The sequence below is a fragment of the Notamacropus eugenii genome, chromosome 4 (genome assembly GCF_028372415.1).
Source record: "Notamacropus eugenii isolate mMacEug1 chromosome 4, mMacEug1.pri_v2, whole genome shotgun sequence".
Lineage (NCBI taxonomy): Eukaryota > Metazoa > Chordata > Mammalia > Diprotodontia > Macropodidae > Notamacropus > Notamacropus eugenii.
This window is the reverse complement of record NC_092875.1, coordinates 75,359,029-75,382,012: the sequence shown is the minus strand read 5'-3', so window position 1 is coordinate 75,382,012 and position 22,984 is coordinate 75,359,029. Positions and strand designations below refer to the sequence as shown.

General features: G+C 40.7%; 1 protein-coding gene across 9 annotated transcripts in view; it reads right to left on the bottom strand.

Annotated features, from left to right (window-relative positions):
• The window catches only part of ADGRE1 (adhesion G protein-coupled receptor E1), a 130,057-nt gene extending 110,940 nt beyond the window's left edge, over positions 1–19,117 (bottom strand). For 4 of the 9 annotated variants that reach the window (XM_072602059.1, XM_072602060.1, XM_072602058.1 and 1 more), the window contains exon 1: positions 180–303. In XM_072602059.1, coding sequence (XP_072458160.1) covers positions 180–210 — 31 coding nt within the window. In that variant the 5' untranslated portion in view covers positions 211–303. Of the gene's footprint in view, positions 1–179; positions 304–19,008 lie in introns of those variants that run through there. The other 5 variants (XM_072602053.1, XM_072602055.1, XM_072602054.1 and 2 more) reach the window with 4 other exon arrangements.
• Between the last annotated feature and the right edge of the window lie 3,867 nt (positions 19,118–22,984).

Genomic DNA, 22,984 nt, shown 5'->3' with positions numbered 1-22,984 from the left:
TTGGGTTAGATGTCTTTCCAGTTCTAAACATATGACCCTATGACCCTCTTACCAAGGCTAGGGAAACTCAGGCCCAGAGAAAGGAAAGAGCTTTGTCGCAGGTCATATAGTGAATGAGTGGCTCATTCCCTACCTCTTGGTCTACCAGAACCAAGTCAGCAAGCTGACCTCACACTCACCCAGAAGAAGAGTGATTCCTCTGTCCTGCATGGTGCTGGCTCCTCTGGGTCTTCAAAGAGGAACTTCTCCTACTCTAGCCTGCTTTTGAGCGATAAGTGAGAAGGCGGGCAAAGGATTACCCAACTCTTGACACCCAAGAAGGACCCTAGCAGCCAAAGAGTTTTGTTTTGCTGAGTATTTGCCTCTAAAAGTTTTCTATTGCAAAACAGGCATTTACAATTAATTCTCTCATTTTTCCCCTTGAAAAAGTGACTCAAGACCCAAAGGAAGTGGTTCTTTGAGCACAATGTGACTGCTGAGACACAGTGTCCTTTGGTCTAAGACAGTAGGGCCCATGTAGGAGAGTATAATTCTCGTAGGGGCAGTAGGGAGGGGAGACTCTGAAATGCTACACCACACTCAGGCAATGGAATGAGCATGAGTTCTAGTCCTAACTCTACCAAATTGGCTGTGAGTTTTCTTTTTTCTTCATTCAACTTCACAGATATCTATTAAACACTGACTGTAAGCCCAATGTCATGCTTGGCTCTTGGAATTCAGATAAAAAGAGGCATAGTCCATGCTCTCAAAGAGCTTAAATTCTTTCAGGAGGCTTCAGCCATGTTCACAAACTTATACCTTGACTCATGATGCAAAATGCCATCCACATCCAGAGAAAGCACTATGGAGTCGCAACGCAGAACGAGGGAGACTATTTTCTCTTTCTTTAACGTTTTGTTTTGTTTTTCTCATGGTTTCTCCCATTCGTTATAATTAATTCTTCTATGCAACACGATGACTGTGAAAATGTGTTTAATAGGAATGTATGTGTAGAGCCCATATAAGATTGCATGCCATCTTGGAGAGGGAGAGGGGAAGGAGGGAGGGAGAGAAAATTTAAAACATATGGAAGTGGATATTGAAAATTAAAAACAAATAAAGTAATAAATTTGAGGGAAAAAATATACTTTGCCATCCAGTGAATCTGGCTCTCTAGCTGTTCCTTACACAAGGCACTCCATTTACTGATTCTAGGCATTTTCTCTAGCTATCCCCCATTCCTGGAATGCTCTACATCCTGGCTTCCCTTCTTCCTTCAAATCCTGGGAAAATACCATCTTCTACAAGAAACCTTTCCCTATCCCTCTTAAAGCTAATGCCTTCCCTGCATGTATCATTTTCAATTTATCCCACATATAGCTTGTCTGGATGTAATAGTTCCCTATTGTCTCACATTAGACAGTGAACTCCTTGGGAACAGGGACTGTCTCATAGCTTTCTTTCTATCGCCGGAGCTTAGCACAATTATTGGCACTTAATAAATGTTTATCAACTGACCAAGGAGAGGACCAGGCAAAATGCCCAAATACATAGAACCAGGATAGTACAGGATGACATAGGGGAACTGTTCAAAGTCCAGTCTGGATGGAAAGTAGAATACATTAAGGGGAAATTATAATAATATCACTTAACATTTATAAGGCATTCTAAAGTTCACTTTCCATTTTGTGTCTCATTTGATAAATGATAAGCACTTTCCATATAGTTTCTCTTTTGATCGTCATAATAACTGTAAGGCAGGGGCTATCATCTCCATTTTACAGATGCAGAAACTGAGGCTTAGAAAGGTCAAATAGCATCTCTAGGGTCATGTTGCTAGTGTCTTAAGGCAGGATTTGAAATCAGGTCCGACACTCTATCCACTCTATCACTTTCATGTCTAGAGAGTGAACTAAGGCTGGAGAAAAGCCTCAAATGCCAAGCTAAATATTCTGGCTTTTAATCTAGAGACAAAAGACGGCCACTGAGTGTCATGTGATGAAAATACAAAGACTTTATGTAGTGGGTCAGAGGGTCTTTGTGTGAATAACATAGATGATGGACAGGCAGAATGTGGTCCCTGACTACAACCCCTATACTGGCTCTTATGTACCAACAACTGTCCTGGCCAGATGGTCATTTAAATGTCCTATATGCCCTGGGATCCTTTCAGCATCCAGGTGGAGTCACTCTATAAAGGGTCTTGAATGCCAAGCTGAAGAGCATGGCCTGTTTCATCCTGGGGTCATGAAGAGCAGGGCAGGCCAGGATACTATGACCCAAAGCTAGAGGAGCCAAAGTTAACATCCTGACAGAGGGATTAGCCTGAAACCCAGGCTACCTACCTCTTAGGCTGCAGCTTCTCAGACTGATAGGACTTTCCTTGGGGCTACTTTTACACAGGGAGACTGAACAAGTGTTCGTGAAATCCTAAAGAAAGCACTATTCACTAGGTACCTTTGCTTAGCAAAAATAATGGTTTAGGAGCAGCTAAGTGGTACAAAGGTACTTACTAACTGTGTGACACTTGGCAAGTCACTTCATCCTAATTGCCTGCAAAATAATAATAACAATAATGGTTTAACTCTTGGACTTCGGGTAGGCTATTGTATCAGAACTTCTCAGGGATAGGGAAGTACTGAGGAATTTCGAGCAAAGCAAAAATGCGATGAGAGCTAAGGATTAGGAAGGTGAAGCCTGTTCAGAATAGACGGTAGCAGAGAGACTGGAGGGGGGAAAACCAGAGATGTTTAGTTTAAGATAAAAAGGGATGGAGGCTGGGGAAGGGGTGATAGGTCTTCAAGTAGTTGAAGGGCAAACATGTGGAAGAGAGATTAGATTTGCTCTGACTAGCACCTGAGACTGGCATCAAAGATTGGCACCAGAGACTGGCATCAGAGATTGGCACCAGAGAGTGAGAGTGCCTAGAGCAGTGGGGTGGAAGCCAAGAGCCTGGAGGTTTAGGACAGAGATCAAGAAAAACTTCCTAACCGTTAGGGGAAATCCTAAGCATTAGCAAGTGTATAACAGTCTGCCTAGGTAGGCAATGGGTTTCTCCCGGGTCACATCATTCCACCCAAGACTGACTCTAGGCTCCCTCTGTAGAAATTCATCCTCTGGTACGTTCTGTCTTTGCTAGTCATTTCCACTTTTAGAAGGTAGAAACAATGAGGGAAAAGTACTTCTCTGGCCTCCTTTCTGGGGATGTGGAAACAAAAACGTGCTGGGAGAGCAGAAGCTCGTCCTAGGACTGGCCTCCACTTCCTCATCTGTACAATGGGGGTGATAACAATAGCAGCCACTTCACAGAGTTGTGGGGATTAAACAAGGCGATTTCTGAATAATCTTTCATAAACTTTAAAGCAGTAAATGAATATGAGCTGTTATGTGGTTATTGTTATTATGAGGGGCTCAGGAGAGTTGTGAAAAAAATGCTTTGTAAACTTTAAAAAGTTAGAAATATGTGAACTATAATTATTGTTTTATTTTGGAAAGCAGGTTTCTAAAAGTCCAGAGAAAAAGAAATATGTTTAAACTCTTCTGTAATGTCAGACTTAGTTGACATTATTTTGGGCTAGTTTTGCCAAAGTAGTGCGGTTTTTTCCTTCTTTTTTATGCTTTGCTATAAGGAGTGACTCTCTGGAAGGAGAAAATGAGTATATAGGGAAATATGGGTGACAGAGAAGCAAAATACACTAATAACAATTTTTTAAAATCCAAAGGTCTCAGAAGCAGAGTTTTTACCATTCAATTCAATTTAATAAACACTTATTAAGTGCCCAGTACATACTGACACAGTGCTGAGCCAGGGATACAAACAAAAGAAAGAAAGACAGTCTTCACCCTCAAGGAGCTTAGTGGGAGAAGAAAATGCACAAAATCGCTTTTAAAAAAAAGATGACTTAAGAGGTGTTGTTCAGTCATGTCCAACTCTTCATGACACCATTTGGGACTTTCTTGGCAAAGACACTGGAGTTGCTGACCATTTCCTTCTCCAGATCATTTGACAGATGAGGAAACTGAGACAAACAGGGTGAAGTGACGTGCCCAGGGTCACACAACTGGTAAGAGTCTGAAGCCAGATTTGAACTCATGGCAATGAGTCTTCCTAACTCAAGGCCCCTATCTATTACACTTGCCCTATAGGGTAATGTCTAAGAGAGATGGGAGCCTTTAAAATCCAGAGCATCTCTCCCTCCTCTGCATAATATATGATCCCAACAAGAAAGAAAAGAGAGAGTTTTCTAAAGACACAGAGGTTGCTCTCTGAGCTCAGATTTTGAAAGAACACATATAAAAGACAGAGAGGGCCCCACAGAAGAGGAGGAATACAAAAGAGTCCCATGATTCTATAAGACTAGTATCACCAAGGTCAAAGCTTAGGATGAACTGAAACATGACAAAAGTGCTAAGGACCAGAAAGAAGATCTTGAGCTATTTTGGAGACAAGAAGAGGAAGAGAAAAAAGGATAGGCTCCCTGTTTGAGGGTGAATGTCCAGTGTTTATATACAACAGTGAGATAACAATTACACAACCTTATTTTGCTTCCATATTCCTTATCAAGGAATATGATCTTGAAACTAGAAAGGGAAGGATCAACATGGTTAAGGGAGTTAAGGCCAAAGTAGGGCAGGTACAGATCTGACCACATCGTTCCCCTACTCAATAAATTCTCCTGGATCCCTGACACGTCCAGGATCAAAAACAAACTTCTCTTTTTGGCAATATTATTAGGAAATTATGAAAGGGAAGAATTCAGAGGAACCGGGATAGATTTGTATGAGCTGAGCTGGAGTGAGTAGAAATAGAAGGATGATTTCTGCAGCAACAAGTATGTTACAAGGCAAAGAATTTTAAAAGACTTAAGATCTCTGAGCAACATGATGACCAACCAAGGTTCCAGAGGACTGATAATAATCTACGCCACCTACCAGAAGGAGAAGATGGATTCATGGTGCAGAATAAGACATAGATTTGGGGACATAGTCAATGGGAGAATTTGTTTTGCTTGACTAGACATATTTTTTAGAAGGTTTGTTGTGTTTTTTTTTCTTTTAAGTGAGGAAGAATTTAGAGGAGAAAGTAAATACCTGTTCATTTGAAAGTAAAATAAAATTTTTTTAAATTTCACAACCTATCCCTGAATGACCATTTCATTCTTATCACACGTTACTCTCATCTACACACTTATGGTTCAGCCAAATTGGCTTTCTTATGCTTTCAATTTTTGAAAATCTTTGAGAAAGGGTCAAGATTAAAAATTTTCTCCCATTCGTCATTGTGAAATGTATTTAACCTAGTTTTCTCATTTTTTAGAATATGACCTTTTACATACAGCTTGGGTATCAATTTTGAGTTTATTGTGGTTTAGCTAGATCCCAATTAGTGAGAATAATGAATTCCATGAAGTGGAATTTGAATTTCTCTAATTCAAACTTCGTATTTCCATTGGGCTGGAACCAATTAACATATTTTACATAATTATAACTCTCAATAGTCCAAATTTGAATGCTTGCTACAGCTTCACAGGGTTCATTATTCACTCTGTTTATAGTAAGAGATGTTGGCCTAATCCAGTTTTCCCTGACTTTCTTGTCAAATACGGAGTTCTTCTCTCAGTAATGTAGGTTCTTGGGTTTATCAAAGGTGATTATTATTTTTACTTGCTATTTATTTCTTACTTTTGAATATAAAAACCCTCATCTATTTTTATGGGGTTTTAAACCCAGCACCAAATAGTTTCGATAATGGTGTTGTGATTCACGTGTTTTGGTCGTGTGACCCTATTTGGGGGTTTTCTTGGCAAAGATACTGGAATGATTTGCCATTTCTTTCCCCAGTTCATTTTACCAGTGAGAAAACTGAGGCAAACAGAGTTAAGTAACTTCTCCAGGGTCACATAAGTAGCAAGTGCTTGAGACTGGATTTGAACTCATGGAGATGACCCTTTCTATGCAGGTCTAGTGCTCTATTCATTGGACTACTTAGGAAGTCTGTTCTGATAATTACTGTCTTATAAAATAGTTTGAAGTCTGTTAATGAAATCTGGTGCACAAGTTCTTTTATTTGTTTTTTCTCCTTATCCCATGGAAACCCTAAACCTTTTTAATTTTCATAATACATATTGTTGTTATTTTGTCTAGTTTTAGAGTAGCTACCTCTTTGGTAATTTAATTAACTTCAGTAGCATTTTCATTTTTCTTTTTTGGGTTATTATTTCTATTCTGCACACATGCAAGAAACTGAGACTCAGGCTAAGTGACTTCTCTACAGTCTCAACAGCTAGTAAGTATAGACCCAGGATTTGTACCCAGACCTCTGGATGCCATTACACACACTATACCACACTTTCTGTTTTTCTAGCTGGGTAAGACTTGCTCTAGCAAGTTCTATCTGCTGAGAGCCCAAGGTGACCTCTTCACCAAAAGGCAACATCAGAAGAATATTGGTGTAGACATGCCAACTTAATCAATCTACAAGCATTTATTAAGCACCTACTCTATGCCAAGCACTTTGCTAGGCACAAGGTATGAAACAATCCCTATTGGCAAGTGAAAGAGATGACAAGTACACAGAAAAAGGTATACAGCATAAGTAGAAAGTAAGTAAATAAATACATGGGCAACTAGGTCACATAGTGGATAGAGTACCAGCCCTGGAATCAGGAGGACCTGAGTTCAAATCTGGTCTCAGATACTTACTAGTTGTGCGACCCTGTGCAAGTCACTTAACCCTTGCCTCAGTTTCTTCATCTGTAAAAATGAGCTGAAGGAAGTGGCGAACCACTCCAACATCTGGAGAAAACCCCAAATGGGGTCACAGTGAGTTAGACACTACAGAAAAGACTCAACAACAAGAAAATACAAACCAGTTAAGTAGAAGGTAATTTGGGGAAGAAGCCAGTAGGATTTGGTGGGAGCGGGGGTGGAGATCCTGAAAGTTTTCATGTAGAAGATGACGTTTGGCTTCACCATAAAAAAAATAGAAAGACTTTATGAAGTCACGGTAAAGAGGACATGTGTGCCAGGTGTAGGGGACAGACAGAGCCAAAACGAAGAGGGGTGTCAAGTGTAAGGAATGCAGAGAAGGCCAGTTTGACTGAGTTGCAGAGTGCAGAGGTCTAGCCCGTTGAGTTTAGAATAGCTTGGGACCAGGCTGTCAAGGGTTTTAAAAGCTAAGAAGTAATGGGGAGACTGGGAAGTTGATTAGTAGGAGAGCCTCTCTGTCATTAATTCACAGAAGGTCAATGTCTAGGTCAAAGGGTGGGATGAGGGAGGTCCTGTTGTCTTCTCCATTGGAGGACACCTTAGTCATTGTATTCCATTTGGGGAGTCACATTTCAAAAGGGATTCTGGCAAAACTAGAGAATAACCAGAGGGGAGCCTCCCAGGAAGGTGAGGGCACTGGGAGCCCTGTCATATATGAAAATCAGCTGAAGGAACTGGACATGTTTAGCCAAGAAAGAAAAGACTTGGGAGTATTGGAAGGTGGGGCAAAATAGCTGACTTAAAGTGTCTAAATGGCTGTCATAAGGCAGGGGATTGGCTTTGATGTGCTTAATTCTAACAGGCAAAACAGGCTATGATTGGTTGTTGTCCTTCATTCTTGAAGAGGACCAAAATGACATCACTATGCTAGAGTCAAGTTTCAGTAGGTCTGCCTATGACAGATCAGACCAAAAGGGGTTCAGAAGGTTCTGCCACAAGTTGGGCACAAATAGTCCATATGAATATTTGAGATGGCTTCTCTAAATTTTCATATCTTGTGTTTCTTTTGAGCTGGTTCAATTCTGCTTTGCTCATAGAGTACTGCACCTTTTCTGATGAGGGCACACCATGCTAGGCAGTGCTGTGCCAGTGTCTCCCGTGTCACACAATCAACTCCAAAGTTCTTTAAGAGAGACTTTGAGAGTATCTTTGTATGGCTTTGTCTGACCACCATGTGAGCTCCTGTCCTGTGTGAGTTCTCCATAAGATAATGTTTTAGGCAAGTATAGGTTTAACATTCAAACAGCGCGGTCAGCCCATTACAGTTGAGTTCCAAACTGGGACCAATGGGAGGAAGCAACAGAAGGCATGTTCTCACTCAGTACGACAGCCTGGTATTCAAAATTTAAAGAGGAAGTCAGAATGGGAGTGATCTGCCCAGAAGGGGAGGTATCACTATCGGAGAAAAAGGGAAGGGATGACATAACTTGACCTAGATTACATCTTTTTCAGCTCTGACTCTTGAGATCTCCAGAGCAGCCCTAGGAAAATAAGGGGCAAAAGAGAGATTTCCCCAACGGCCAGGGCTCCAGGGTCAGAAAGGGGTTCTTTGGGGGATATTACTTGTTTGTGAGCTCAGCAGCACCACTGGCCCTATGGGGAAAAGTACCATTGGCAGCGGAGAAGGAAATATGTGCCTTCTGTAAGGGGACTTCACCCTTCTTCTTCCCACAGCCCCCACTTCCTCTAAAATCTCTGTTCTATAGCAGAGGCAGCCCAGGCTTAGTTTAGCAGAATTACAAAAGCTGGGACCTCCCAGGCTCCCATACCACTTTAAGGCCACCTGAGATTTAAGGAAGGTAGAGACTTTATCTCCTGTGCCTGTGACCTCTGGACATTTGCCACTCCCAGATCCAAGGGTTAATAGATGGAGAAATTCCTGGGCCCAGCATTCAAGGCCACTTCTCCAGTTTCTATTTTAGAGCAGGAAGGAAACTAAGAGGCCACATCCAATCTCCTTTTTTAACAGTTAAGGAAATTAAAATCCAGTGAGGTTAAGTGATTTGCCCAGGTCATACAGTTGAGCAGTGTCTGAAACAGGATTTGAATCCAGATCTTCCTGACTCCCAGTCCACTGTTCTTATCCATTATATCACAGTGCTTTTCTTCCTCCAGCTCACAAAGGAGAATGGGCAAGGACAGTTGTGACAAAGAAAATCTTTGTTCGACAATAACAAAGCAAACCTAGGAAGAGAAAAATGTAAAGGAATTTGTTGTAGCACCCAAGGCAAAAAGCCCATTGACCAGGTGATGATTTTGAACTGCCCACTGCTTTTATAGACAACTTTTTATAATTAAAGCAAGAAAAGCCTGATAGGTATATTTCTAAAAGAAAGTGGGCAAGTGCTATCTCAGAGGTAAGTTTACAATGCTGGTAGATGCACATTTCTAAAGGGGGGGCAAAGCTCATGTGCCCACCCTTTCCTACCCTCGGGTTGGGACATAATGCTGCAGCCCCTTACTTAGTGGAATGACATAAACAATCAGAAAGAGGGAATGTAAAAACATAGGTTCACTTGAATTAACTTGACCATAGTGATTAAATTCTGTACAAATCAATATCACATGTGGTGTAAAGATCACTGTCTCTGGAATAAGGAAATGTGAGTTCAAATCCTGTCTCCAACATTTACTGAATGTGTGACCTTGGGCATATTCTCTACGTCTGTTTGTTCCAGTATAAAATGGGGGAAGAGGCCTCTAAGACCTTGTGACTTCACAGAAGTTGGTCCATCTACCTCTGCTTGATGGTCTTCAGCTCCTGCCACCTTGCCAGGGCCAGGATTAGAGCCAAAACACCATCTCCTGGCTGTCTTCTTCCAAAGTGACCCAGACTAAAAACATCTCATAGACCCCCACCAAAAAGTCCATTGTTTTAGGCAACTTTCTTCATCCAGCTGTTAGCAGAAAAGTACATGGCCAAGCTGGAAGGCAAAAGACTGGTTCTCTTCTCAGCTTCTGCCACTGCTAAATTGGGTGAACTTGGTTGAGTTCCTTGTATATGACTTGAATTTCCCATCTGTAGAATGAGGGGTTTGTACTGCATGACCTCCAAGGTTGATCTCTAAGGTCCATTTCAGCCCTGACTTTATGACCAATCCTACATTCTATATTCTATATTCTATATTCTAATCACCAAAAACTAATTATTTATATGTATTAATTATTATTCATTATTGTACTGTGTATAAGTCACGCCATCCTAAGGTCTCTTTCAGCTCTGACATTCTAAATTCTAAAGTCCCCTTCCAGGTCTGACATTCTGCATTTGGTACTCAAAGAGCCTTCCTGGATGCAACATTTTCTATGTTCACCAAGTTCTGCCATTCTCTCTACAGACTCTGACAATACATGTTCTATCCCTCCCAGCTCAATCATCCTATGTTCTAAGAGCCCCCACAGCTCTGACAGTCAGTATCCTGTTTGCTGAGGCTTTTTCTAGTGCTAACATTATAAACCTCCACACACTCCCTCACATCTTAGAAATTTCCCACCAATACTCCTTCCACCTCCTGGCTTTGATAGAAAATTGGCTCTCCCTGAGGACATTGAGTCCCTGGCAATCCTCTCCATTAGAGATCATCCCCTGACTCCCACTGAGAGAAAGAGTCCACAGGAGGTTTACATTGAAAAGACTTCTGGTTTGGGTTTTTCCCCAACTTGTAAAGAATGTAAGTTCCTATCCCCATACAGGAACTAACCTTGCTTTTGTCTTTATAACCCCAGTGCCTAGCACAATTGTTTTTCAGTTGGGTCAGTTGTATATGACTCTTCATGATACCATTTGGGGCTTTTTGGCAAAGATATTGAAGTTTCCTTCTCCAGCTCATTTTACAGATGAGGAACTGAGGTAAACAGGGTTAAGTGACTTACCCAGGGTCACACAGCTAGTAAATGTCTGAGACCAGATTTGAACTCAGGAAAATGAGTCTTCCTGACTCCAGGCCTGGCACTCTCTTCACTGCCCTGCCTAGTACAATGCCTGACATGATAATTGACACTTACACACCTGTTGAATTGAATTATTAAGTCTTCAAGAAAATTTACCCTGACAGGAGATTGTGGGAGATGAAAGAACCAAAAAAAAGGGTTGTTTTACTTATCTCCCTACCTCAGAAAGGAAGAAAAAGAAGCATGTATTAAGACCATACTATGTGCCAGGCATTGTGCTAAGTGCTTCACAAATATTAACTCATCTGATCCTCACAGGAACCCTGGGAAGCATGTCCTGTTGTTATTCCTGCTTAGCAACTGAGAAAACTGAGACTGACAGAGATGACCTGCCCAAGATCACACACAGCTAGTAACCGTCTGAGGAGGAGTTGAACTCAGGTTTTCCTGATCCTGGCTCAGCACTCTATCCACCGCACCACCTAACTGCCCAAGGTTTGTCCTGGTTGGCCACACAACAAAGAACTAGGAACAGTGAGAAAAAGATCAGTGTGAAGAGCATAGGGGTAATTTCAGACTAAATATCTAATCTCTCTCTCTTCTGATATTATTTCTGTGTTCCCAGCTTGACCTTAGTCTTTTCATCACCATACTGCTTCTACAGCACCTTACCTTTCCAATGCTGATACCGCCATAGTGCGCCCTGGGAGAGACCATGGTTCACATCTCTGCACTATAGTGGCTATGAAATCAGGGTAATATATTTTCAAATAATGGAATGTGATATATTTAGATGTCTCTTTCTCTTCCCTGGGTCTCAGTTTCTTCCTGTGTTAAATAAAATGAATTTTAATATTCAATTCAGTCACTGAGGCAGTAACTAGCTGGTGACTGAACAAATTCTCTCCTCTTTCTCATCCTAAACTTCTTTGGTAAAATGAAATGAATCCTGCTGGATGACCTCAAATAGTCTTATAGTCTGTCCTAACAAACATTTACTCAGAGACTGTGCCTCAGTTTTCTCTTCTGTAACACAGGGATGGTAATAACTACATGGACAAGTAGATGATTCAGTGGATAGGGTGCTAGGCCTAGAGCCAGGAAGACCTGAGTTCAAATCCAGCCTCAGACACTTACTAGCTGTGTGACCCTGGGTAAGTCACTTAACCTATGTTTGCCTTAATCCACTGGAGAGAAAATGGCACACCACTCTAGTACCTTTGCCAAGAAAACCCCATGGATAGTATTGATGTGCTATGGTCCATGGAGTCATGAAGAGTCAGACATAAATGAACAACTGAGAGACTTGAGGGGATTAGGATAGCAAGTGGTTAATTGTGGGAATTGAGTAAACCACACTGACTCCATCTTGTGACTCAGTTCTGGAGCTAGCTCAGTTCACTTTCTATTCAATTATGAGTTCTGTCTTGTGAGAAAACTTTATTTAGTTGTGGGAATTGGAAGAAAACCCTATTGCATTGTTTGAACGTAGACCTGCACAGTTGGGAAGCTAGACCACCTCTCCCTGCTGGTTAAAGACCCTTACCCAGGGACCTAGGTTATGCTGACCAGAAATCGAATCAGACCCAAAGTCCAATTCAAGGAGTTTTCTCACAGTTGTAGATCTTAGGCAACCCATATGTCTTATCTGAAAACTGGCTCCATACCGATCAATCAGTTACTGTTTTCACGTTTTTTTGATTGCATACAGACTTGGAAGGAGTGAGAAAAGGTGTTTTTTTTTTCTGGTTTTAGGGAGTTGCACCTGTTCACTATCGCCTTCCCAACTTGGAAAGTCCCTATTCTTTCCTCCAATTAGAAATCAGATTACCTAATGTCATATTGTTTCCTTTTAATTAATTGGCCTTACTTAGTTGTTTTGAATGTCTAAAAGTCTGTCTCCCCCATATTGGGGAAGCTGAGGAAGGGGCCTGGGCCTGGTTAGTTGAGCAATACATACGTTGCTTGATAAAACTGATATGCTCCGAAGATCGAACCTTTACTTCCTCTGTCATTTCATCTTTCACCCACCAGTTTTTGGAAGACCCAACTAGGTCAAGTCATATTACTGAACCCCAGTACCCAAATTCCACCACCCTCACCACCCTCAGCTGTCAATCTCCCAGAAAATCTCCCTAGAGAACTCCAAATAACCCTCACTGAGAGCCTTTTGTGAGGAAGACAGCCTCAAGAGATGGGAGTCTGTTCTCCATGCCTTTTTCTTCCAGATCAGGAAAGATTTAGGGTATAGTTTGATTTTTAAATTTTTTAAATTTTGAGGCTCAGAAGTTTGCCCCAGGGATCAGGGAAATTTAATTTTAGGTTAGGTTTGGGGAAATTTAAAGTTTAGGTTGGCTCGCAAGAGAGGGGAGGTTTAGAAAGCTTGTCTCAGGGATAAGAGTGGTTTAGATTTAAGTTAAATTTGCCCCAGAGTGTGGAGTGGTTTAGGATTAAGTTTTGCCCCCAGAGTGGAGAAGAATTATGGGTCCCAGTGGTAGCAAAATACTAAAGGATTTCCCCTTTAAAAAATTTCTTTTGAGATGAGATGAAGGGAAGGAAATGCTATTGAATTGACAGCCCCTTAGGAAAATCTGGGTGGCAAAGTGGCACCAGGCTACCAGCCAGGCCTTGAGTCAAGAAAATTTCAGTTCAAATCCAGCCTCAGACACTTAATTAGCTGTGTGACTCCAGTCAAGTCACTTAACCCTGTTTGCCTCCATTTTCTCATCTGTGAAATGAATTGAAGAAGAAAATGGCAAACCACTCCAGTGTCCTTGCCAAGCAAACCCCAAATGGAGTCAGGAAGAGTTAGTAAGTGAATTTCCCATGGTCACACAGTTAGTAAATATCTGAGGCCATATTTGAACTCAGGAAGATGAGTCTTTCAGATTCCAAGCCCAGTACTCTATCTACTGCACCACCTAGCTGCCCCAACAATGCATTCATATACCTGTTTTCCTATAGCCCCTCCAACATTTGTCATTTTCCACTCTTGTCATCTTTGCAGTCTGATATGAGGTAGAACCTCAAAGTGCTCTAATTTGTACTTCTCTAATTACTTGTTATTTCAAGCATTTTTATGCAATTGCTAATAGCTTAGATTTCTTCCTTTGAAAACTACCTATTCATATCCTTTGACCATTTATCTATTGGGAAATGGCTCTTAGTCATGTAAGTTTGAATCAATTCCTTATGTGTCTTGGATATGAGTCTTATTAAATTGGCTTCCTACAAAGACTTCTCCCTCAGTTACCTATTTCTCTTCTAACTACATTAGATTTGTTTGTGCAAATAGGAAAGTACTTCAGAAACACTATTAGCACTAAAGATACATGAGCATTATTCTATTATGTAATTTGCTATCTCATCAGGAATGCCATGGAGAAGTCCATGTCCTAACATTAGATCACAAGTGGTCTAATTTTTCATATGAAGAGAATAAGGTACTTTCTACATAACCCAGAGAAGGACCCAACTTTTAGCCACAGCCCCTGGTACTGATAACCAAATGGGGAACTATGCCTTCTCTGACCTTCCTCAGATATTTCCCAAGACTTTGGCAAAAAGTTCAATATAGTTCTTAATGTTCTTCAATGTGCATCTACGAAATTACTCTGCATTAGGAATATGGACCAGACCTGTGACATTCTTGGCTTAATTTAATCTTGGTGAGGAAACTCTCTCTGCCTATACAAGTCTGTATCTTCCACACAACTTAAGTTTTCAGAGGGCTGCACAGAGCACCAAGGGGTTAAGTGGCTTGTCCCAGAGTCACACAACCAGTATTAGGTCTTCTGATGGTAGAGACTAACTCACCTTTGAATTTTTATCTATTCTAGAATTGGAAAGTAACTCAAAGGCCATCTAGTTTAACCCTTTCATTTTACAGCTGAGGAAACTGAGACCCAGGTTGAGATCACACAAGGAATAAGCAACTGAAATGTTCCCTGATTCCATAGCCAGTGAAGACTATGAAGGAATCTATGTATCTATTCTCGCTCTCCCTTCCCTTTTTCCTCATTACCTTTCATTTCACTGGGTCAAAGAGTAACTTAGTCATGGTCTTTCTCTGAGTCTGTTTCTTCAAAGTGCTCCTGGATTCACCATTTTTATTAAAGGGATCAATTCATGTCAATACTGGTCATTTCTATGTCCAGAGGACGATGACCACCAGATCATTGAGAGAAGGCATAACTATGTCAGATGAACACTAGTTGAAAGAACTAGGAGATGAGTTAGGAGATGGGTAACCTGACGAAGAGAAGATTCATGGAGGGAACAATTACTGTCTTCACATATCCAATGGGTCATAATGCTAAAGAAACTTGTTCTGCCTGTCCCTGCAAAGTAGACCTAGGAACAATGGGGAGATCTTTCAGGGAGAAAGAAGTAAGCTCACTATTAAGCAGAATTTCCCAATAAATAAAGCTGTCAGCTACATGACATAGTAAATAGAGCATCAGTGCTGGAGTCAGGAGGACCTGAGTTCAAATCTGGCCTCAGACACTTATTAGCTGTGTGATCTTTGACAAGTCACTTAAACCCAATTGCCACCAAAAAAAAAAATGGCAATAATCAAAGCTGTCCAAAAGTGCAGGAGGTTTCCTGGTAAGTTAGTGGGTACTCTGTCACTAGAAGTATTCCAATAAAAGGTGAATAAATCACCTCTTGTCAAGAATGTTGTGGAAAAGAGTCTTGCTTCAGGTAGGGCTTTGAACTAAATACCCTAACCGTACCTTCCAACTCTAAAAAGCAATGATCCTCTAGTTTTAATACATTCAACCAACCTACCATGTCACTAAATTGGCCAAACCACCTGATGGTCTGTGCCAATAGAGACTGTGCAAAAGTGTGCAAGAGGCAGCTCATAAGGACTCCCTAAGAACCTATCGCTAAATTTTCAGTGTGATCATTTGCATTTTGGAAATTAGCCAACACAACAAAGCAAGGCTTGATTTATTGTTTTGTTAAGGAGAAGATGTTAATAATTCAGACTAAATTTAAAAGTGTGCCATTGGCACAGTCCTGGGCGGGGGGGTTGGAAAGCTGGTTGTTACATATTTACCAGCATACAAATGAACTGTTCACTATTAAGTATCAATGTGAAGACACAGGAAGAACAGGTGAGTGGATTTCCCTGGACCAGGCTTTGAATATTCATATCTTCCTCCTCTTTGTACCTCCCTGCTCTTAGAAGATATCTAATTGCTCCTACTGGAAAGAGTGCAAGGGGTCACCGTTAGTACTTGTGCTTTAACTTAAAAGTTAAAGGATAGAACTCAAAACTTTTTGTAAAAAAAAAAAAGGGGGGGGGCTTAAAATTGTTTTTATGTGTAATTGGGGAAAAATAATTTTTTTTAAATTAAAGGAAATTCCACATAAGGGGTAGCATGTAATTCATCCTAGAACCATAGCATTCTTCCAATATTGGGGTAGAGTGGTGGTCCTGGGTTCTGTCATAGGGCCCAGGGAGTCTGCAGAGAGATCCAAACAGCGACAAGAAGGCAGAGACTCTGCTCCAAGAGACAGGTTCCTCTACCTCACTCTCCCAGGCCTCAGCCCAAGGTAACCCCAGAGACAAAATACCAATAGCAACAAACTTTCTTTTTAAAAACTGGTATTATATTTTTTCCAACTTTCCAATGTAAAGATAATTTTAACATTCATTTTTTTATTTTCAAAATTTTCTTCCTCCCTTCTTCCCCTCCCCCTCTCTAAAAAGGTAAGAATTTTAAAGAGGTTATATATGTGCAATCATGCAAAATATATTTCTATATTAGTCATGTTATGAAAGAAGAAACAGACCAAAAACAAAAACCACAAAAACGATAAAGAAAGTGAAAATAATTTGCTTTGCTCTGCATTCAAACTCCATTATTCTTTCTTTGGAGGTGGATAGCATTTTCCACCACGAGTCCTTTGGAAAACGCTTTCAGGGAAAATATCAAGAGCCCTAGAAGTTCTGGCACTGTGCTTGTTTTCACCCACCACATGGAGTCCAGAAACCCCAACTGCCAGTCAATCAGAGAATCTCCTGACATCAAAAATAATGATTCATTTAGAAAAGAATGTACAATGCATGACCATAAGAAAAGCAACAAGGGTAGAGAAGACTTGTTACAATGCATATTTGTATTCAGCTCACAATTATTTTGCTCCTGTTGGAGTTATTGATTCAAATAAAGATGCAAAAATACTAAGTATATGGAAAGAAAAGGTGTATGACATCACCAGTGTATTAGATGAAATTGACCCCATTCAGAAAAACTCTGGGAACAATATTCAGTGGATTAGGTTATCTTGATGCAATGAAATAATATCTGTAAATAGCTTAGCACAGCCCAAAGTATATAGTTGGTATTTAATAAATGCTTATCCCCTTCTTCCTTCTTGGTGCTTTTAGTACAAAGATAGATTTAGCAAAAGAAGCCAAGAGAAGAACTTCTAATTTATCAGCCATGGAAAAGGCTTTGGGTGAGTTAATTAAGGATTTTGTTCAACAGCTCTTTGAACTAATAGATGACAAAGAAAGTGAAAGACTAGCTTATTTGTCCTATCAAGGTACCCATTGCATTCAGCCTTTCAATGAATAAATTATTGTTGGAGTCCAGGCTTCAGAAAAAAATCAAACTGGAAATTGTTGTTCAGTCATGTCCAACTCTTCATGACTCCATTTGGGGTTTTCTTGGCAGTCTTTGGTAGGAAAGTGGTTTGTCATTTCCTTCTCCAGCTCATTTTACAGATGAGGAAACTTAGTCAAATAGGGTTAAATGACTTGCCCAGGGTCACACAGCTAGTAACTGTCTGAGGCCATACTTGAACTCAGGTCTTCCTGACTCCAGGCTTGCACTGTTCTCTACCTCTGCCTTTCTCCATCCTCTTCCTTATGCTGCCTGCCTCTATCCACACAACCCCATCCCCCCAATCTGTAAGCCTCTGTATCCCTCCCCACTTTTTTCTACTTGTCTCTGTATTTTCTGTTCTGTTTGCCCTCACCCCCTTTGTAGTTATTAAAGTATGATTGCTACAACCAATCATGGACTTTCCTGTAGAGTACGCAAAAAACAAGTCATGCTTGTCCCTATTTCATAATGTCATGAGTTTACCATCAGTTCAGCCAGGCATCATACATGTACTCAAATACACACACACACACATACGCACAAACACACACACATGTACAAATGGACCTATCGGTGTCAGGACAATATATGTATGAAAACATTTGGAGACACTCGAGACTCACTTATCTAAAAGCAAGCCTGATCAAATTTGACTTTAGATACTTACTAGCTATATGACATTGGGCAAGTTACTTGATGTCTGTTTGCCCCATTTTCCTCAACTATAAAATGGGGGTAGTAATGGCCCCTACTTCAAAGGGTGGTTCTGAGGAATCAAATGAGATAATATTTGTCAAGTGCTTAGTACAGAGCTTGACACACAAAAGACACTATATCAATGATAATTATTGTTATTAAGTAAGTAATAACAATTTGATACAGAGATTTCAAAAAAGTAGGGGGTTTGTCGATCATAAGCTTTAAGACTACTCATAAAATAATAAGGAAAACAATTGCATCAATCCGAGGCAAAATTATCTATTAAAAAGTGAAGGAAGGACTTTGATCAACATGGATTTACAAGTGAATTCTATAAAACATTGGAAGAGCAATTAATACTTAGGTGGGGATTGGCTAAGTGCTATGTGTTTAGCATGAGTGATTGATAACTCAAACAAACAAAACTTTCTGTTCTTTACAGCCACTGACTCATTTCCTCTTTAAGTTTTCCTCCAGGTGTAAAAGGCAATCTAGAGTACGATCTGGGATATTACTAAAATTGCAGAAACCCTTCCTATAATCAGCCTATCATTCCTATCCAGCCTTCACTCCAGTTTGAGTTAGGGAAAAAATCTCTTCTTCCGTATTAATGTACCTTCTCTCCGTCTTGTATCATATACTTATAAACTTGGGGTAAACTCATGGTAAGTGGTCATGTACTCTAATCGGAATTTAATAGCATAAAAACACAGACAATTATAAAGTATAGTGAGATGTGATATAACTTGTAGCTGAGGGGGGAGTTGAAACTCTCCCTCCCCTCCCCTACAAACAATCCTCCTTCCCCCTTGTCAGAGAAGGAACTTGGAAGAAAATGGATGTGAACAGGGTGCTGTGTGCTAGAGTCTAGCAGTTGCATCAACCCCAAGTCTACTCTTTACCCCATTTTGTTTTCACTAGTCTGTCTAACAGTGTCTTCTCTCATTTGGTCATTTCTTTGCTTCTGCTCCTGATCTGATCATTTGCACTATTTCTACCCTTCTGTTTCAGGAGGCGGCAGGGGGGGAAGGGGAATGAGGAGGAATACCCATATTCCATTTCTCCATTCAGGTTAGCAGGAGGAGCAAGGACCAAGCTACAGCCAGTCTTCTACCTCCTCTTCATCTCAGATGAGTGACTTCTCTTCCTGAATACTCCACCAGAAATCAGAAGGACCTGAGATTTTCCTGTGCAGTCAAAAAAAAAAATTATTAAGCACCTACTATGTGCCAATATGTTAAAATTGTATTTTGTTCTGGGCCCCCTGACCAGTTCCTCCTTCTAGTCAGTATAGTACGTTTATAAGTAGCCAGTATAAAGAAGCAATAGCGGAAATGAGCTTGCAAAGGGAAATCTGGAAGTCATGTGCAAACCATACCAAAGAGCAAAGGAAAGTAATTTACAAATTGTATCCCATATTAAACGAAATTAACATCGTGGTAATATGTGCTGAATCAGGAGAAACCATTTAGGCTCTGTTTGCCAAGATTCTGGTCCTATAATATGTAAACTACACACAAAATCCAGACTTCCACAGCTCCAGACCAGCAGAACATGAAAAGGGAGATAAGAACTTTGAAATGACAACTTTAAAGTTTTACCAATAACTTTGAGATAACCTAGGTAGGATAATGAACTAACCCCAAGGCAGCACAGATAGTAATTCACCTATTTCCCCCCAAAAAAAACCCTATAATAATGGGACTTCAAACTCCTCCTCCCCAAATGCTCTTACATCACTACTGGGTCCATAATGCCTAGTGTTCCCAACTCTAATCCATGGTTACTTCAGTGTTCTCTGCCTCTGCCCCTCTCCATCCTCTTCCTCATTCTGCCTGCCTCTAACCACACAAGCCCATGCTCTGTCCCCAGTCTGTGGGCCTCTGTATCCCTCCCCACTTTTTTCTACTTGCCTCTGCATTTTCTGTTCTGTTTACCCTCATCCCCTTTGGGGTTATTAAGGTATGATTGCCACAACCAATCATGGCCTTTCCCATAGAGTACTCAAAAAACAAGTCATACTTGTCCCTATTTCATGATGTCATGAGTTTATTATCGGTTCAGCCAGGCATCATGCTAAGAGCTAGGGATACAAAGAAAGGCTAAAGACAGTCCCTACTCTCAGGGAGCTCAGTCTAATGGGATAGGCAACATGCATACAACCATGTACAAAAAAGCTTTATAAATTAGAAATAAATAACAAAGGGAAAGCACTAGCATTGATGGGGGAATCAGGAAAGGCTTCCTCCAGAATCAGCCCTCAGAAGCCAGCATACTTCTGCTCCTATGACTCCCCCTTGCCCCACTCTTTCAGCTGAGAACTTTAGCTCATATTTTGCTGATAAAATTAAGGCCATTAACGGTGAGTTCTTTATTCTCCTCCCTTCCTCATCATTTCACAACACCCATATGCCTTTTGCCACTAACTGCTCCTTCACCCCATCTCACGTAATGAGGTGTCTCTTTGCCAAGACAAACTCTTCTATGCACTCAAGCAATCCCATTACATCTCATCTTCTCCAGAAGATTGCTTCCCCCATCACCCCTCCCTTCATTTATCTTCAATCTCTCTCTGTCTCCTGGCTGCTTTCCTGCTGCCTACAAACATGTTCTTATCTCCCCCATCCTCAAAAAACTCTCAATCATCCACCCCCACTAGCTATCGCCTCAGACCTCACTTCCCTTTTTTTGGCAAAGTTCCTTGAGAAGGCAGTCTCCAATAGATGCTGCCACTTCCTTATTTCTCATTCTCTTCTTAACTCTTTATAGTCTTTAGAGTGTGACTTCCATCATTCAAGCCTCATCATTCAATCAAGACTACTCTCTCCAAAGTTACTAATGATCTCTTAGCTGCCCAGTCTAATGACCTTTTCTCAATCCTCATCCTTCTTGACCTCTCTGCAGACCCTCTTATCTTTGATACTTTCTTCTTTCTAGATTTTCATGACCCTCCTTTCTTCTGATGTTCTTCCCATAATTCTCCTTTGGTGGATCTTCATCCAGGTCATCCCTGCGAATCTTGGTTGACCCATAGGGCTCTGTCCTGGGTCCTCTTCCTTTTTTCCTTTATACTATTTCATTTGGTGATTTCATCAGCTCTCATGGATTCAATTATCATCTCTATGTTAATGATTCTTAAAACCATCTATCTATCCCTAATCTCTCTATTGGCCTCCAGTCTCGCATCTCCAACTGGATATCTTGTAGACAAACCCAACATGCCCAAAACTAAACTCATTATCTTCCCTCAAATACTCCCCTATTGAGAGGACCACCATTCTCCCAGTCACCCTGACTCACCACCTAGGTGTCATCCTCAACCCTTCACTCTCTCAACCTTCATATCTAATCTATTGCCAAGTCCTGTAGACTTCTCCTTTTTAAGAACTCTCCCATACAACCCCTTTTCTCCCCTGACAATGCCACCATTCTCATGCAGAACTTCATCACCCCAGAGCTATACTATTGCAATAACTTGCTGGTGGATCTCCCTGCCATGTCACCCCTTTTCCTACCCAATAAACTCCAGTGGCTCCCTACCACCTCCAAGATAAAATATAAAATCATGCTAGGCATTCAAAACCCTTCATAACCTACTCACATACACCTTCCAAGTGTACACCTTAGACTACTTCATACACACACACACACACACACACACACACATACAAACACATGCTCTGCCATTCTTTGAACATGACACTCAATTTCCCAACTCTGAACATTTTCACTGACTGTCCTACATACGTGAAATATTCTTCTTCTTCAGCCCCTCCTCCTCCTGGCTTCTTTCAAGTCCCACCTTCTTCAGGAAATCTGCCCTCTGTTTATCTATTCAAAGTATAGCTAGCTTGTACAAAGTTGTTTGCATGTTGTCGCCACCCATTAGATGTGAGCTCCTTGAGAGTTGGGACTTTTTTTTCAAATCCAGACAAGTCAGCACACATTTGTTAAGTGCTAACTATGTGCTAGGAATTGTAATAATCATTGAAAATACAGATATAAGCTAAGGAAAAGCAAGCCCTGTCCACAAGTAGCTTCCATTCTATTCAACATGTTCACAAATAAGTATATATAGGTTATATACAAAATAAATACACATTGATGAAGGGGCAGGAGATCATTGATAACTACGGAAATCAACAAAGGCTTCCAGAAGGAGGCTTTGACCTGAGACTTGAAAGGACTTCAAACTTCCACAAGACAGAGTCATAGAGGGTGAGTATTCCTGGAACAGACCCCAGTCTGTGCAAATGCTGAGGAGATAGAATATTGTGTACAAGGAAAATAAGGTAGGCTGATATGAGTGAAATGCACATCACGTGGGGAGTTTGGGGAAATATGTGAAATCAATCTGGACAAGTAGATTGGAGCCAGACTGTAATGGACTTTAAATGCCAGACCCAGGAGGTTGCATTTTATGTTAGAAGTAATAGGTAGCCATTTGGAGCTTCCAAAACAGGCAGCAAGATGGTCAAACCCGCACTTAGGCATATCAATTTGACAGCTATGTAGAGGACAGATTACAGAGGTGAATCTGGAAGCAGAGAGTGACTGAAAGATTATTCTGATGCTTTGTGGGTTGAAATTAATTCATTTAAATGTAAATAGTTACTAAGCAGGTTTATTTGGTTGTTTTGAGGTTGAATGCTTTTTTCAATAAAATATTATAAAACTGTAATATGAACAATGAAAACAATATAGTTGTGTAACAACCCCTCCAGGTAATTCTCCCAACTTGCTCTTCCACTCAAGGGTTGGGTCCCCCTAGAGCAACTGCTACTTTGGCTTCTAGGGGTAATCTTGTGGCTCTGCGTTTACAATAGTATAGCTAATAAGCCCCCATTAATGTGCTTCCCATTAATGATCAGTCAATAGATAAAATTAGCTCTTAATAGAAGCATAGTAAGAAAGGTAGCTACCAAATATTTCTCCCCTAAATCTAGAGTACTCTCCCACAAATCCACACATCTCTGGGAAGATTGGACACAGAATACAACGGTAATGAAGCGCTTGTGTAGGGA